General features: G+C 45.1%; 1 protein-coding gene across 1 annotated transcript in view; it reads right to left on the reverse strand.

Moving 5' to 3' along the window:
* LOC135511871 (potassium channel subfamily K member 12-like) overlaps positions 1-17,936 on the reverse strand; it is a 57,296-nt gene that overhangs the window by 4,437 nt on the left and 34,923 nt on the right. Inside the window, exon 2 of the mRNA XM_064933372.1 lies at positions 568-931. Within this exon, the coding sequence (XP_064789444.1) occupies positions 568-931 (364 nt within the window). The remainder of the gene's footprint in view (positions 1-567; positions 932-17,936) is intronic.

Consider the following 17,936-nt stretch of genomic DNA (forward strand, 5'->3'; position numbering starts at 1 on the left):
TCAGGTACTGCTGGAATGTCCATCTTTTGGTGAGAAATTACACTGTTCACTCGAGACATTTATATTTATAAAGTATAAATAGTCCACACTTTAGATGAGGCTACGCAAAAATACTTGAATAACGATTAGGAAATGGTTTATAAGGACCTATATTAAATATCTTATGAATGATCTTATAAATCATTATTAAATACTTTAAAAGTGGTTTACAAATGTGTAAATAACTAGGTTACTATCACTTACAAATGTGAAAGTAATGATTAATAACGATTTAGTAATCCATTATAAATCCTTCATTATGTGGAGTTATTATAAAGTTCTACCCAGGAATCTTCCAACCGGGATTTCTGGAAAACCAGATAAGTTTAGGGAAGAGACATACACATACACACACCAAAGAAGAAGTTGAAGAACAGGGCCAGCCACAGTGCAGTGCCTTGATCAAGGGAAAAACGACACGATATTTACTCTACCCATTAGATTTTCCCTTCAGTCAGACTCAAGATTCGTAAAGAGAACCCTCCAGCCAGTTACTGTCTGGCCCACCTCTCCGAGCTCCGACCTTACCTGAATGTGACGAAGCAGAAGTAGAGTGAGTCGAGGTAGGCCCATCCCTCCACGGGGGTGTACATGGCCGAGGCGCAGCAGGAGATGATGATGGCGGATAGCCCCAGGATCAACATGACGTGGTAGACAGACGGCTTCCACCCCGGGAAAGAACACGCTGAGAAGTCATGGCGGATACCCGGCGGGAGGAGGCCGGAGTTCCGAATGCGCCGTTCCCTCACGGCCTTCATGACCACAGCCAGGAGGGTGATAATGCGTTCCAGGAAGAGGTTAAAGAACAAGATGGTGGCGGCGCAGCCGAGGAGACCGTAGAAGATCAGGAACACCTTCCCTGCTACCGTCACTGGAGTGGACATCCCGAAACCTACATGTGGCGACAGAGAAATGGGGTTAGGGTAATGGATTTCTTAATTGATTGAGTGGTTGATTGATTGACTGGATGATTGGTTGATTGATTGATGAAATAAGATTATACTACTGAAGGCCCAGAGGAAGGCATTTTACATACCACAATGTAAGTCTGTTTGTCTGTTCCGAATAATTCTCAGATCATTGCAGGTATCTGAATGCCTCATTTCCTTCTTCTGTTGTAGACACTAAGGCTGCGTTTACACAGTCAGCCCAATTCTGATATGTTTTTCAGTAATTGGTCTTTGACCAATCAGATCAGCTCAAACAAATCTGATGTGTTAAGATAGGATTTGGGCTCCATGTTTAAATGCAACCCAAGTGAGTCCTGGCCTGGGGTAAGATGTTTTAGACTCTACTCCGTACATACCAGCATGTATATTAACAGCACTGTACCAGCATTGGATGAGTTAAATAAAGTGACTGATATTTTGCAACTGAAATATCTGGCAACATTCTATTAGCATTAGACGTGGCACGTCTTTCTACTTCCTCTGAACTTCCTCAGAAGACAAGGCCATCAGTATTTGGGAGGGTGTATGAGTAACACAGTAATGAAGCTAAGCTAAGCTAAGCTCTGTAAATGATTGACATGTCTGCTGTAGATGCATGATCTGGCCCTTTGTTCCATCAACTCATTTCCTGGTCAATTAGGTGTTACACGGTATGGGTTGATTGGGTCCAGTGATGTAGTAGTACACTCATGGAAGAAGGCAGAAACACACACACACACACACACACACACACACACACACACACACACACACACACACACACACACACACACACACACACACACACACACACACACACACACACATACACACACACATACACACATATGACACGCACACATAGACACCCACACAGCCACTGACATGTTCCCCTCTTCCATCAGTCCAGTGCAGCGGAGATAGAGAGAAAAATAGCTCACACACGTATCACATGTTATTAGTCACATGAGCTGAATACAACAGGTGTAGTAGACCTTACAGTGAAATGCTTACTTACAAGCCCTTAACCAACAATGCAGTTTTACGAAAATACCCCCAAAGAGTAAGAGATATGAATAACAAATATTTAAAGAGCAGCCGTAAATAATAATAGAGGGGCTATATTCAGGGGGTACCGGTACAGAGCCAATGTGCGGGGGCAACGGTGTCGAGATAATTGAGGTAATATACAAGCCTTTCGCTACACTTGCCATGCGGTAGCAGAGAGAAAAGTCTATGACTTGGGTGGCTGGAGTCCTTGACTCCAGATGCATGGAGAAAAACTGTACTGGTTTGAAAAGAAACTCTAGCACACTGATGATCTTTATGCTTCGCAAAAAGTAGTGGAGTTCCACAGGGCAGTGGTGTGGTTATAGTAGTGGAGTTCCACAGGACAGTGGTGTGGTTGTAGTTGTGGAGTTCCACAGGACAGTGGTGTGGTTGTAGTAATGGAGTTCTACAGGACAGTGGTGTGGTTGTAGTTGTGGAGTTCTATAGGACAGTGGTGCGGTTATAGTAGTGGAGTTCTATAAGACAGTGGTGGAGTTCTATAGGACAGTGGTGTGGTTATAGTAGTGGAGTTCTATAGGACAGTGGTGTGGTTGTAGTAGTGGAATTATATAGGACAGTGGTGTGGTTGTAGTAGTGGAGTTCTACAGGACAGTGGTGTGGTTGTAGTAGTGGAGTTCTATAGGACAGTGGTGTGGTTGTAGTAGTGGAGTTCTATAGGACAGTGGTGTGGTTGTAGTAGTGGAGTTCTATAGGACAGTGGTGTGGTTGTAGTAATGGAGTTCTACAGGACAGTGGTGTGGTTGTAGTAGTGGAGTTCTACAGGACAGTGGTGTGGTTATAGTAGTGGAGTTCTATAGGGCAGTGGTGTGGTTGTAGTAGTGGAGTTCTACAGGACAGTGGTGTGGTTGTAGTAGTGGAGTTCTATAGGACAGTGGTGTGGTTGTAGTAGTGGAGTTCTACAGGACAGTGGTGTGGTTATAGTAGTGGAGTTCTATAGGACAGTGGTGTGGTTGTAGTAGTGGAGTTCTATAGGACAGTGGTGTGGTTGTAGTAATGGAGTTCTACAGGACAGTGGTGTGGTTGTAGTAGTGGAGTTCTACAGGACAGTGGTGTGGTTGTAGTAGTGAAGTTCTATAGGGCAGTGGTGTGGTTGTAGTAGTGGAGTTCTACAGGACAGTGGTGTGGTTGTAGTAGTGGAGTTCTACAGGACAGTGGTGTGGTTGTAGTAGTGGAGTTCTATAGGACAGTGGTGTGGTTGTAGTAATGGAGTTCTACAGGACAGTGGTGTAGTTGTAGTAGTGGAGTTCTATAGGACAGTGGTGTGGTTGTAGTAGTGGAGTTCTACAGGACAGTGGTGTGGTTGTAGTAGTGGAATTCTATAGGACAGTGGTGTGGTTGTAGTAGTGGAGTTCCACAGGACAGTGGTGTGGTTGTAGTAGTGGAGTTCTACAGGACAGTGGTGTGGTTGTAGTAGTGGAGTTCTACAGGACAGTGGTGTGGTTGTAGTAGTGGAGTTCCACAGGACAGTGGTGTGGTTGTAGTAGTGGAGTTCTATAGGGCAGTGGTGTGGTTGTAGTAGTGGAGTTCTACAGGACAGTGGTGTGGTTGTAGTAGTGGAGTTCTATAGGACAGTGGTGTGGTTGTAGTAGTGGAGTTCTACAGGACAGTGGTGTGGTTGTAGTAGTGGAGTTCTACACGACAGTGGTGTGGTTGTGAACTGAGGGAAGAGGGTGAGTTGCTAGAGAGTAGAGGGGCAGCCCAAATTAAAGATTCAATGAAGAGTGTCTGAGTGTCTCAGTGTTTCGTTGTTAATTAATTGTCTCTCTCCTCCTGGACCTGAAGAAGCTCCAAAGGAAACCAGATTAAATCTCTCCTCTCCCTTTTGCTCCAGCTGTCATTACTAACTAATTGACCTGAGAGAGGAGAATAGCCTCTCTATGGCATTGATTCAGGATGCGTCCCGAATGGCAGCCTATTCCCTATATGGTGCATGCACTATGGTCTCGTGTGGCTCAGTTGGTAGAGCATGGCGCTTGCAGGGTTTTGGTTTCGATTCCCACGGGGGACCAGTACAAAAATGTATTCACACGAAAATGTAAGTCGTTCTGGATAAGAGCATCTGCTAAATAGGAAGGGATGTCAGGTAGCCTAGTGGTTAGAGCGTTGGACTAGTAACCAAAAGGTTGCAAGATCGAATCCCCGGGCTAACAAGGTAAAAATATGTTGTTTTGCCCCTGAACAAGGCAGTTTAACCCACTGTTCCTAGGACGTCAATGAAAATAACAATATGTTCTTAACTGATTAAATTAAAAGTAAAAAAATACTAAAATCTAAAAACTGTTGGCCCTGATTAGAAAGATGCATTAGATGGCTGTTCTTGCTCTGTTGGATGATAGCTGATCTTTCCTTGCTCTGTTGGATGATAGCTGATCTTTCCTTGCTCTGTTGGATGATAGCTGATCTGTCCTTGCTCTGTTGGATGATAGCTGATCTGTCCTTGCTCTGTTGGATGATAGCTGATCTGTCCTTGCTCTGTTGGATGATAGCTGATCTGTCCTTGCTCTGTTGGATGATAGCTGATCTGTCCTTGCTCTGTTGGATGATAGCTGATCTGTCCTTGCTCTGTTGGATGATAGCTGATCTGTCCTTGCTCTGTTGGATGATAGCTGATCTGTCCTTGCTCTGTTGGATGATAGCTGATCTTTCCTTGCTCTGTTGGATGATAGCTGATCTGTCCTTGCTCTGTTGGATGATAGCTGATCTTTCCTTGCTCTTTTGGATGATGGCTGATCTTTCCATGCTCTGTTGGATGACAGCTGATCTTTCCTTGCTCTGTTGGATGATAGCTGATCTTTCCTTGCTCTGTTGGATGATGGCTGATCTTGCTCTGTTGGATGATAGCTGATCTTGCTCTGTTGGATGATGGCTGATCTTTCCTTGCTCTGTTGGATGACAGCCGATCCTTCCTTGCTCTGTTGGATGATAGCTGATCTTGCTCTGTTGGATGACAGCTGATCCTTCCTTGCTCTGTTGGATGATAGCTGATCCTTCCTTGTTCTGTTGGATGACAGCTGATCCTTCCTTGCTCTGTTGGATGATAGCTGATCTTGCTCTGTTGGATGATGGCTGATCTTTCCTTGCTCTGTTGGATGACCGCTGATCCTTCCTTGCTCTGTTGGATGATGACTGATCTTGCTCTGTTGGATGACAGCTGATCCTTCCTTGCTCTGTTGGATGATAGCTGATCCTTCCTTGTTCTGTTGGATGACAGCTGATCCTTCCTTGCTCTGTTGGATGACAGCTGATCCTTCCTTGCTCTGTTGGATGATAGCTGATCTTGCTCTGTTGGATGATGTCTGATCTTTCCTTGCTCTGTTGGATGATGGCTGATCTTGCTCTGTTGGATGATGGCTGATCTTTCCTTGTTCTGTTGGATGACAGCTGATCCTTCCTTGCTCTGTTGGATGACAGCTGATCCTTCCTTGCTCTGTTGGATGATGTCTGATCTTTCCTTGCTCTGTTGGATGATGGCTGATCTTTCCTTGTTCTGTTGGATGATGGCTGATCTTTCCTTGCTCTGTTGGATGATGGCTGATCTTTCCTTGCTCTGTTGGATGATAGCTGATCTTTCCTTGCTCTGTTGGATGATGGCTGATCTTGTTCTGTTAGATGATAGCATGGACCCCACAAGATGTTTTAAGCGTTCCACAGGGATGCTGGACCATGTTGACTCCAATGCTTCCCACAGGTGTGTCAAGTTGGCTGGATATCTTTTGGGTGGTGGACCATTCTTGAAAGATGAAAAACTGTTGAGCGTGAAAAACCCAGTAGCGTTGCAGTTCTTGACACACTTAAACCGGTGCGCCTGGCACTCAATACCATACCCCATTCAAAGACACTTCAATCTTTTGTCTTACCCATTCACCCTCTGAATGGCGCACATCCACAATCCATGTCTCAATTGTATCAAGGCTTACAAATCCTTATTTAACCTGTCCCCTCCCCTTCATCTACATATTTGAAGTGGATTTAACAAGTGACATCAATAAGTGATCATAGCTTCACCTGGTCAGTCTATGGTATAGGAAGAGCAGGTGTTCTTAATGTTTTGTAAACAAAAGTCTGACAAGAATTGATATTTATCAATGGTTATTGACACATACAGGTTGAATCAACGTTGTTTCCACGTCATTTCATTGAAATTACGTTGAACTATCGTGGAATAGACGTTGAATTGCCATCAGTGTCCACTGGGTTACCCCTTGTCGTTCTGAAGGAGTTCCAACTTGTCCCCAACAGAAATGAACAGCTCTCATTGCGCCCCAATTACATATCAGCACATCTCATTAAGCGAAGTAGGACAGGCAGGCAGGCAGGCAGGCTCCACGAGGCAGAAACACACTCCCCCAATCTCTGGGACAGTGGCTGGTCAGAAACACACTTTTCCAAGCTCTGGGACAGTGCTGTCAGGATTTGGCCAGGGTTGTTCCGGTTTTTGGTCACAATCTCGAGTCCCTGATCAAGTTGGCCTCACGCATTGACCAGCGTCTGAGAGAGAGAGAACTCAACCGTAGACCTCTAGCCCCTATCAGTCCCAGCTCCGAGTCCCCACCTTTATCCTCGCTGGCTCCACCGGAACCCATGCAGATCGGACGCATCTCCCAGGCTGAGAGAGACCGCCGGATGAGGGAGCGAAGCTGTCTATATTGCGGCAAACCGGGCCATTTCCGTTCCACGTGTCCCAGGCTCCAGGGAAACGCTCTGTCCCGTACAGACCGGGAGGAACTGTAACGGGAAACATAACCTCCTCCCATCCGTCCAACTCCCGTCTGCTCATTCCAGTCACCCTTTGCTGGGACAACCACAAGCTTCACCTTCAAGCCTTGGTAGACTCTGGAGCCGCAGGTAACTTCATGGATGGTGTCTGGGCGAAGGAGAATGGCGTTCCCTCTGAACCTCTAAGTGACCCCATGAGGGTTACTACATTGGATGGAAGCCCTTTGGGATCTGGACTTGTCACTCATGTCACTACCTCCTTGCGACTTTCAGTTTCACAACACCAGGAATTGATGAACTTTCATTTGATCTCCTGTTCCAAGTTCCCTCTCGTCCTTGGATACCCCTGGCTTCACAGCCATAACCCTCACATCGACTGGTCTGTGGGCACTATCAAGCAGTGGGGTCCTACGTGCCGAGCTACTTGTATTTTCCCGAATTCCCCGAGTTCTACTCCCGAGTCTTTAGAATCCATCGACCTGACCCGAGTTCCCGAGTGTTACCATGACCTCAAACTGGTGTTTAGCAAACAGAGGGCCACCATGCTACCACCCCATAGACCTTACGATTGCCCCATCGACCTGTTTCCGGGCACTTGCCCCCCCAGGGGTCGGATCTTTTCCCTATCTCCACCCGAACCAGCTGCTATGGATACCTACATCAAGGACGCTCTGGAAGCAGGCCTCATGCGTCCATCCACCTCCCCGGCGGGAGCAGGGTTTTTCTTTGTGGCCAAGAAAGATGTTGGATTACGTCCCTGCATCGACTACCGGGGACTCAATGCCATAACCGTCCGTAACCGTTACCCGCTACCCCTCATGGCCACAGCCTTCGAGCTGCTCCAGGAAGCAGTTGTTTTCACTAAGCTTGACCTGCGGAACGCATACCATCTTGTGCGGATCAGACCTGGTGACGAGTGGAAGACCGCTTTCAACACGCCTACTGGTCACTATGAATACTTGGTGATGCCCTTCGGCCTGACCAACGCCCCAGCGGTGTTCCAAGCGCTCATAAATGATGTGCTTAGGGATATGCTTAACATATTTGTTTTCGTTTACTTGGATGACATCCTCATCTTTTCGAGCTCCCTTCAAGAACACACAAAGCATGTCAGACAAGTACTCAAACGCCACCTAGACAGCCATCTGTACGTTAAGCCGGAAAAATGTGAATTCCATTCATCCCGAGTACAATTCCTGGGATTTGTAGTGGAACCCGGTCGAGTCCAAATGGACCCCAGGAAGGTAGGGGCGGTAGCGGATTGGCCCACTCCCAAATCCATTAAGGAAGTTCAGCGTTTCCTGGGCTTCACAAACTTTTACCGCAAGTTCATCAAGAACTTCAGCTTGGTGGCAGCCCCTCTCTCAGCTTTAACCAAGGGTGGCAATGCAAGGTTTTTGTGGGGAAGAGAAGCTGAGACGGCCTTCCAAGGACTCAAGCAGCGTGTCCTCTCTGCTCCCATCCTGATACTACCGACTACGGATGAACCGTTTGTGGTGGAGGTAGACGCATCAGAGGTTGGTGTTGGAGCTGTCCTGTCTCAGAGGGGTGAAGACAAGAAGCTTCATCCGTGCGCTTTCTTCTCACACCGGCTTACCCCGACTGAGAGGAACTACGATGTGGGGGATCGTGAACTCCTAGCGGTTAAGATGGCATTGAAGGAATGGAGACACTGGCTCGAGGGGGCTTCTCACCCGTTTCAAGTGCTTACGGACCACAAAAATCTGGAGTATATCCAGCAGGCGAAGCGGTTGAACTCTAGACAAGCTAGATGGTCTCTCTTCTTCAGTCGATTCCAGTTTATCCTCACCTATCGGCCCGGGTCGAAGAATCTCAAACCGGATGCCCTGTCCCGAGTCTACGCTCCTGCCATTCGAGATGACACGGACATGCCTGTCCTTTCTGCTGCTAAGATCGTCGCTCCGATCTCGTGGCAAGTTGAGGATACCGTGAGACGAGCTCAAGCTATCGAACCGGACCTGAAAGGAGGTCCTGCCAATCGGTTGTTTGTCCCCAAGGCAGTGAGGACTCAGGTCCTTCTGTGGGGGCACTCCTCTCGCCTCACCTGTCACCCGGGCGTAGGTCGCACCTTGGAGTTCATCCAGCGTAAGTTCTGGTGGCCTACCATAAGAGAAGACGTTGCCACTTTCGTCAATGCCTGCCCCGTGTGCTGCCAGGGCAAATCTTCTCACCTCCGCCCTCAAGGACTCCTTCACCCTTTACCTGTTCCCCACAGACCCTGGTCCCATATCTCATTGGACTTTATTACTGGCCTTCCTCCACCCCATGGCAATACTACTATCCTAGTCATAATCGACAGGTTTTCAAAGGCGGCCAGGTTCGTCCCTCTGACTAAGTTACCTTCTGCCAAGGAAACGGCTGAGTTGGTAATTAATCATGTGTTTCGAGTCTTCGGCATTCCTCAAGATATGGTTTCTGACAGAGGTCCCCAGTTCGCCTCAAGGTTTTGGAAGGCCTTCTGCCAACTCATGGGAGCTTCTGCCAGTCTATCTTCAGGGTACCATCCGGAGTCCAACGGCCAAACAGAGAGGATGAATCAAGAGCTGGAAAACCACCCTCCGATGTATGACTCGTAACAACCCGTCCACATGGTCGTCCTTTATTGTTTGGGCCGAATACGCGCACAACACCTTGCGCTCCTCCTCCACTGGTATGTCCCCGCACGAGTGTCAGTTTGGCTATGCCCCTCCATTTTTCCCGGACCAGGAGGCAGAAGTCAGAGTGCCTTCAGCCTTGAAGTTCGTCAGACGCTGTCGGCTTATGTGGAGGAAGACCCGTCTTAATCTTATGCGTTCCTCACAGAGGTACCAATAACAAGCTAACAGACGTCGCCGTCCCGGGCCTACCCTGCGCCCCGGCCAGAGAGTCTGGCTCTCCACAAGAGACTTACCACTATGGGTGGAGTCTCGCAAGCTGTCCCAAAGATACATCGGCCCCTTTAAGGTTGCCAGGAGAGTTAACCCAGTTTCTTATCGCCTACACTTACCCAGATCCCTTAAGATTAATCCCACATTTCACATTTCCTTATTAAAACCTGTTGTTTTTTCTCCCCTTGTCCCGGCAGACAGACCTCCCCCTCCGCCTCGTGTCATTGGAGGCCAGCCGGCTTATACCGTCCATCGGATACTGGATTCCCGCCGGGTGCAGCGGTCCTGGCAGTATCTGGTGGACTGGGAAGGCTACGGTCCCGAGGAGCGCTCCTGGGTTCCTGCCAAAGACATACTGGACCCTGACCTCATTCGTCAGTTCAGGGCCCTCCACCCCGAGAGAGCTGGTAGGAACGTCAGGAGCCGTTCCTAGGGGGGGGGATTCTGTCAGGATTTGGCCAGGGTTGTTCCGGTTTTTGGTCACTAGATGCCCCCATTGTGCTTTTTGACCTTTTGCTTTCCCTTGATCCCCATTATTATTTGCACCTGTGCCTCGTTTCCCCTGATTGTATTTAAACCCTTAGTTTCCCTCAGTTCTTTGCTCTGTGTTTGTATGTTAGCACCCAGTCCTAGTAATCTGTGTACTCTTGTTGATCCCGGTGGACGCTCTTGTGGAATTCTGTTTTTTGTTCTTGTTTATTTATTTTTGAGTATCTTTTGAGGCTTTTTATGCTTTACCTACCACCTTGTGGATTTACCTTTTTGTCTTGGAGGATTACCTTGTGGATTACCTTGTTCTTGTGGAATTCCTTTTGAGCTTGTGGAGTTACATGTTTTCCTGAAGGACTTCACTTTTTACTTTATTAAATACACCGTCTCAAGTACTGCTGTGTCTGCCTCATCTTCTGGGTTCTGCTGACTATTCGTGGCTCAATTGGTTCAGTGACTGTTTCTCACTCCGGAGACCCAGGTTTGTAACCGGGTCCTGACAAGTGCTGGTCAGAAACACACTTCCCCAAGCTCTGGGACAGTGCTGGTCAGAAACACACTTCTCCAAGCTCTGGGACAGTGCTGGTCAGAAACACACTTCTCCAAGCTCTGGGACAGCGCTGGTCAGAAACGCACTTCTCCAAGCTCTGGGACAGTGCTGGTCAGAAACACACTTCTCCAAGCTCTGGGACAGTGCTGGTCAGAAACACACTTCCCCAAGCTCTGGGACAGTGCTGGTCAGAAACACACTCCCCCAAGCTCTGGGACAGTGCTGGTCAGATACACACTTCCCCAAGCTCTGGGACAGTGCTCGTCATACAAAAGCTTAGCTACCTCATGGATGCAAACAATTTTCTCCCCCAAAAACATAGCTAGCTAGGTGCATCATCTAAAATAGCCCAAATATGTCTGTTTTTGTATTTGGTTGATGATGGTCAACCTGGTTCGGTCAAGCTACACTAGCCAGATTAAGCTAATTGCTTATAATGTTAGCTTGGGGCCACAGGGCTAGGTAGCTGGCTAGCTTTTTTTGTTTGTTTTCTAGCTAGCTAGTTATTTTCATGTACTGAAGTTTGATTTCAATAGGAGAACAACAAGTGTCTGCCTTAATACTTAGTCACATGGATTCCTAAATCATTGCTAAGAATATTGAAATTATTGCAGTTTCTGGTCAAGCTAATGCTTGGTCCCCAAAACTGTCCCCAGAAGTTGCTAATAACATCTGTATCAAAGATATTTGTGAGTTACTTTGTCATCCTGCAAACGGAAGTCAACATAGTAGGGGAACAGCTTGATTTAATACACCATTCACTTATGCATCCGGTTGCCTTTTCTGTTATTCTATAATTCTTAAACAAAACTAGCTGAGTAATTATCTGATAGAGTGCTTCGCTCTTTGAGCCTTTACAAGAAAGCTAACAGATGAAAAGAGCCTGCAGAAGTGCCTGGGGTATGAGAAGTGTACACGATGTGAAGTTACTATAAAGGTCAGAGTTATTCAACTACCAGCCTTCGAGGGCTGAAGTACTACTCCTTTACTTTTACACCTGCCAGTTAATGAATCAATTAATGAATGTGAGTAGCCAGAGAGTCCACTCACCTAGAATGCCAGATCAGTTTAATTACTGAATGGAAGGAAATAATAGAAACTTACAAAACATTTCATACATCCCTGGGACTGTAGTTCAATGGCCTTTTTATGTACTTACTATATTTTCCAGTAAACTTCCGTAATCTAATTGGAACATTTATTCTGGCATGATATATTGAACATGATATACTGAATCATATTACTCTATGGTGCATAGGCACACATACAAAACAATAGGGCAATAGAAAATGTCAACAGCTGGGCACATCAAAGTACTATACAATAGCATTAGTATTGACCAAAGTTGGCCTATATTCTAGGGCAGAGACGCAGCTTGGAATGAAAACAGTATAGATGATGGGAAGATGCATTCCTCACAGAGAGAAAGGGCCTTGCAGCAAACTAGCTTGGAGACAAACCTGAGAGTTGACCATAAACTTCCCCCACCTATACAGTATGCCAAAGCCAGGCAGTGGGAAGATGAGGAGAGAGAGAAAGCAAGACAGCAAGAGAGCGCGAGAGCGACTTAGTATATTTTAAGGGTGTATAACTGAGCACACTGTATATCAGGTGCAGATTTTCCACACTAAACCACTTCATTATCTCAGTAGTTTATCTTCAAAATCAGTGCTAATAATTAAAGACAGGCGCAAGTGTGAGTACAAGACAGACAAGTAGAGAACAGAATACACCAGCTTCTACACCTGCATTGCTTGCTGTTTGGGGTTTTAGGCTGGGTTTCTGTACAGCACTTTGAGATATCAGCTGATGTACGAAGGGCTATATAAATAAATTTGATTTGATTTGAATACCAGGTCCTGTCCATCTGACAGCTCTGTCTTCAGGAGGGAGAGTCTTTGATTGCATTCCAAATTACACCCTATTTCCTATGTAGTGCACTACTTTTGACTAGGCCCCATAGAGTGCACTACATTGGGAATAGGGTTCCATTTGGGACACAGGTTTGGTCTTTGTTCTGGAGACAAAGAGCACTCTGATCCACTATAGAGAAAAGACAGACATGCTCAACAGGTCAAACCTCCCAGATGTCATTATGAAACCCTGTATCTTTCAGGCTAATGGTCTCAAAGACAGCTTTTACTAAAAGTGCACTGTTTGGGCAGAGAAGGTCATAGGAAGTACACACTATGAGGAACCGAAAGGAAAATGGAACACTGCTGTTTGGATATAATGAGAGCAAGGTCAGTCAGTGTAGAGGAAGCTAACTGATGTCTGTGAGGAGGAACAAGTGTCTGTTCTCTCTCTCGTGTGTGTGGGTGTGTAAGTAAATGTGTGTGTGTGTAGAGGAGACATTGTTTCCCTCTACAATATGAACACCAATATGACTACTATAACATTTAAAACACTACAGTGTGACACAGAGAGCAACAGAAGGGTTGAGAGGACTGGCAACAACAATGGGAAGTATGTGAACATTTTTCCTTCTAGTGGTGGGTCAGTACAGCATGAGACGGAGAGTACACACACATAAGGACAGACGCTGGGAGACGAGAAGCAAGTACAGGGAGAGAACATTTAATAAAACCGACAAGAAACAAACAAGGACAGCGTCTGGACAGGGAAAACATAAGGACAATAATGCTGACACGGGGAACAAACTGAGGAGCAGAAAGATATAGAGGGCCAATCAACAAGGTAATGGAGTCCAGTTGAGTCCAGTATTGCTCATATGCGCGTATGGAGCTCATATGGGGCGGCAGGGTAGCCTAGTGGTTAGAGCGTTGGACTAGTAACCGGAAGGTTGCAAGTTCAAACCCCCGAGCTGACAAGGTACAAATCTGTCGTTCTGCCCCTGAACAGGCAGTTAACCCACTGTTCCTAGGCCGTCATTGAAAATAAGAATTTGTTCTTAACCGACTTGCCTGGTTAAATAAAGGTAAAATATATATATGTATTTTTTAAAGTAATGATGGTGACAGGTGTGCGTAATGATGGGCCGCCTGGCGCCCGAAAAGAGGGGGAGCGGGAGCAGGCGTGACGCACACAGTGCTCTCTGACTGAACAGCAACCCTATACTATACACAAACCTGTCAACCCATCTCAAATACACACATCAACTATAACCCTGTCATTATAAAGCATTTTCCCCACTCCAGGCCAAAGAGCCCCAAATGGCACCCTGTTCCCTACATACTGTTGTGACCTATTTTTGAGTCCATTAGGGAATAGAGTGCCATGTGGGCCTCAAACAGGGGCTGTTATTTCACCAGGCTTCGGTCCAGCTCCAGTGGAATAGGAATGGCAATCCAGGCTGACAGTAAAAATGGCAAAGCACATGTAAACACACGTGTTTGGCGATCTAGAGATATCTATTGTCTATTATTTTGAATGCTAGACAGTGAACAAAGGTAATTAATATATTTTGTAGATCAATAAAAACCAAGAAGGCTATTAAAATACTTTTTTAAAACTAGAATAATGTGTCACTCAGTTCATGTAATTGGTGTTACTGCCTTAAATATCACGGATTAGAAAAATATTCAAGGACCTTGAGCATTCCCTCCAGTGGCAAAGAAGATTATTAGCTAATCCCACCATTTTAGATGTCAGAGCCGTGATGTTTCCATTGATCATGTGGTGTGTCAATCCAAGGTGTCACGTGGTGTTAGTCCATTTAAGTGAAGAGAAATTACATTGTGACAAAAATTATTAATCATATCACCTTAGATTTTGAGCATTTTGGGCCCCCATTTCAGAAAATCCTAATTTACCTAAAATGTTAAATTGTTACTACTGCTGGTTCCTACTAGTGGCACAATGTTATTATTATGGTACACCATATTTGAATTCATTAAGCTGCCATATTAGTTGATTGAGATTGGAAAGATGTTCCCAAATACATTTGAATGTAAAATGAATCTCGAAAAAGGCAGTCAATATTTTCCAAAAATGCTATGCCCATATGCCACCGTAATTCTAGAGCGACCCCCCTTTGATGTCTCTGTGAGGACCAGGAAATTATTAGTCAGAGTGACTTGGAGTGGGTATGGAGACATCTGAGCTGAGGATGCAGAAACATGGACACACACACACACACACACACACACACACACACACACACACACACATTGGGGTAGGAGCCATGAAATGAACAGCGTTGTTGGTCTACTAGTCTGTCAGTGACTGCAGAAACTGAATCAGAGTACAACAAAACCATGAATGTTGCCTAGAAAGCAACTACTGTAGAGAATAATCACATGCCTGCTGACCTGTGTTAAACACGCACACACACAGAGAAACAACATTTTTATTCATTTAACCTTTATGTAACCATGTAAATCATATTTTCTTTCTTAATAACGAAGGAACAGAAATAGGACAGCACTCCGGTAAACAAACTTAAATTAAGAAATCAAGAACGTTTTGGGTATGAGCCCTTCTTCAGTGGTCAAGGCAATGGCAATCAATGTCACAACAACCAGACCTTGCAGGTGGGCATCATGATACATTCCCAGTAAGTACTGGCCCAGTCAATAGATCCCAGCAGAGGGAGCCGTAGAGGAAACATAACAATGAAATCTGTATTTGTATTTGTTTTGGATCCCCATTAGCTGCTGCCAAGGCAGCCGCTACTCTTCCTGTGTTCCAGTGATGTTACGGATACAGTTATCCTGTGTTGTGTTTAAAAACCCCATTTGTGTATCCTGTGTGTGTGTAGGTTCTTTTTCACTCTCCTTCTCCCCTCAAGCAGGTGAAAATCAACAGACCCGCAGGTGAACAATCACTAGTAAGAACTCGGACCACCCAGTCAGTTAGTTAGACTCAGCAGGGGTGTCATCAATCAGAAGACACACCTCACTCCAATTTCCTGACCTATCATCCTGTGTTCCAGTGAAATACATTTTTTTAAACATTACAATACATTCCAGATTTCACAACACACTGTGTGTTTAAAAACTACAACATATCTACAGTTCCATGTTTGTTCTATGTGAGTGTGTATGCATGTCCGTGCAATGTTTGTGTTGCTTCACAGTCCCCGCTGTTCCATAAGGCGTTTATGATCTGTTTTTTAAATCTAATTTTACTGTAAAATTACCATGTGGAATAGTTCTGTAGTCATGGCTCTATGTGTTTCATAGTCTGTTCTGGACTTGGGGACTGTGAAGAGACCTCTGGTGGCATGTAAAATATGTATGGGTGTCCAAGCTGTGTGCTCTTTCAGTACATTCAACATGTCAATACCTTAATTACACCTCAGTGCACTTTGTCATTAACCTCTGTGTATTTTTTTGAGACAATTGTAATTTTTCCCTCTTTGTGGCATCTGACCACACGGCTGAACAGTAGTCCAGGTGAGACAAATCTAGGACCTGTTGGACCTGCCTTGTCGATAGTGTTGTTAAGAAGGCAGAGCAGCACTTTTTATTATGGACAGACTTCTCCCCATCTTAGCTACTGTTGTATCAATATGTTTTGACCATGACAGTTTACAATCCAGGGTTACTCCAAGCAGTTAAGTCATCTCAACTTGAATTTCCACAGTATTTATTACAAGACACTGTCAGTTAAGAACAAATTCTTATGGGCATGGGTTAACACCCACTGTATGAAATTTTTGTTAAATACACTAGTTAGAAATGCTGCTTTTAGTTTTAAAATGTTTAGGGCGGCTACTCTGTAGCTTTTGTTAAGTGTTGCAGTCATTTCAGTCACTGTAGTAGCTAACGTGTATAGTGTTGTTAAAGTAGGCATAGTCACTTGGGGTTTTTTGAATACTTATTGTTTCTTTCCTTGGGTCCAGCTCAGCCCCCCTACAGATTTTCCTGCTCCCCCCACGCACATTACCGTGTGTTTATAAATAAACCTAGAGTTTCGTAGACAATGGTTCAGTGACGATAGGTGGACTATGAAAATATTCATGTTTGTTTTGTTATTAAGGGTTAATAGATGACGTTATTACGAACATTGTACTGTGAAGGTTTTCCTAATATATGTTTGCTGTTTACACATTGTACGTTCCAAATTTTTTGTCACAAATGGGATTTGATAATTTGCATGAAAGTTATGTCCCAAGGGTACGTGAGTCTCATTACCATCCCAACCCAGAATTCAGACTGTCAGGCCAAAAGGGAGTAGCTGTGTCTAATAATTTGAAATACATTTTGGTTTAAACATTACAGCTACATGTCACCCCTTCCAGTGATAACAGACTTCACAACACACTGCCAAAAGGGCCTTCAAGGAACTCCACCACATTACAACATATCTACAGTACATAAATCAGATGTGTATGGTGTGTATACAACCTATAATATGTTTTGTCTATCTGTATATCATGTGCAGTGTGTATATCTGCAAACACATTTTTTCCCAGTTTACCTGATTGCCATTTGAGCCAGTAAACTAGTCTTGTAACTTTAGCTTCCAGGCCTGAGGGCACAGTCCAGGCTTAAATTGAATATGTTGTTATAAGGCGTAATTTTCCATCCATCAGACCCGGTGGCTTTTAAATCTAATTTTACTGCTTGCTGTCAGTTACCTGATGTCATAACCTAATAATAAGAGTTCCATTAAGGCCTGAGTCTGTCCAAAACGTCTCTCTTTGGAGAAGTAATCTCTCTTTGGAGATACCTATCTCCTACTGCTCCTTCACCAATCCAATGCCCATATAATATAAGTAGTCACGTTCTGACCTTGGGGACTGTGAAGAGACCTCTGGTGGCATGTCTTGTTTTTTCTATGTTTGGGGATTTGTACGTGTATGGGTGTCCGATTAGTTGTCTGTTGAGAATCTGCTAGTTTGTTTGTCGTGTAAACAGACAGCTCAGTACATTCAACATGTCAATTACTTAGTTCATAATAAAAACTTGACCGAGACAGGGCAATATTGTCTAATTGACAACGTACAATCAGACTATTCCTAAAAACAGTCCCATGATAACCAGGTCATAGTCAATCTCTGGATAACTCCACTTTGAGCCATGAGAGATTGTGGTGGACATGCATATCATTAATGTTAGCTCCTGTGTACTCATTTATAACCAGGGCCAGTCGTCTGACCTCCCAGTGGTGGATAACCAGTTCTGAGACAATCATATCAGCCCCAGTATAACCAGGTCATTTTCCCAGTGGTGGATAACTTTGTGGCATCCCAGTGGTGGATAAGGTCTCCAGGTCATATCAGCCCCAGTGGTGGATAACAGGTCATATCAGTCCCACCAGGTCATATCAGTCTGAACAGTAGTCCAG

The sequence above is a fragment of the Oncorhynchus masou genome, chromosome 24, assembly GCF_036934945.1.
Source record: "Oncorhynchus masou masou isolate Uvic2021 chromosome 24, UVic_Omas_1.1, whole genome shotgun sequence".
Lineage (NCBI taxonomy): Eukaryota > Metazoa > Chordata > Actinopteri > Salmoniformes > Salmonidae > Oncorhynchus > Oncorhynchus masou.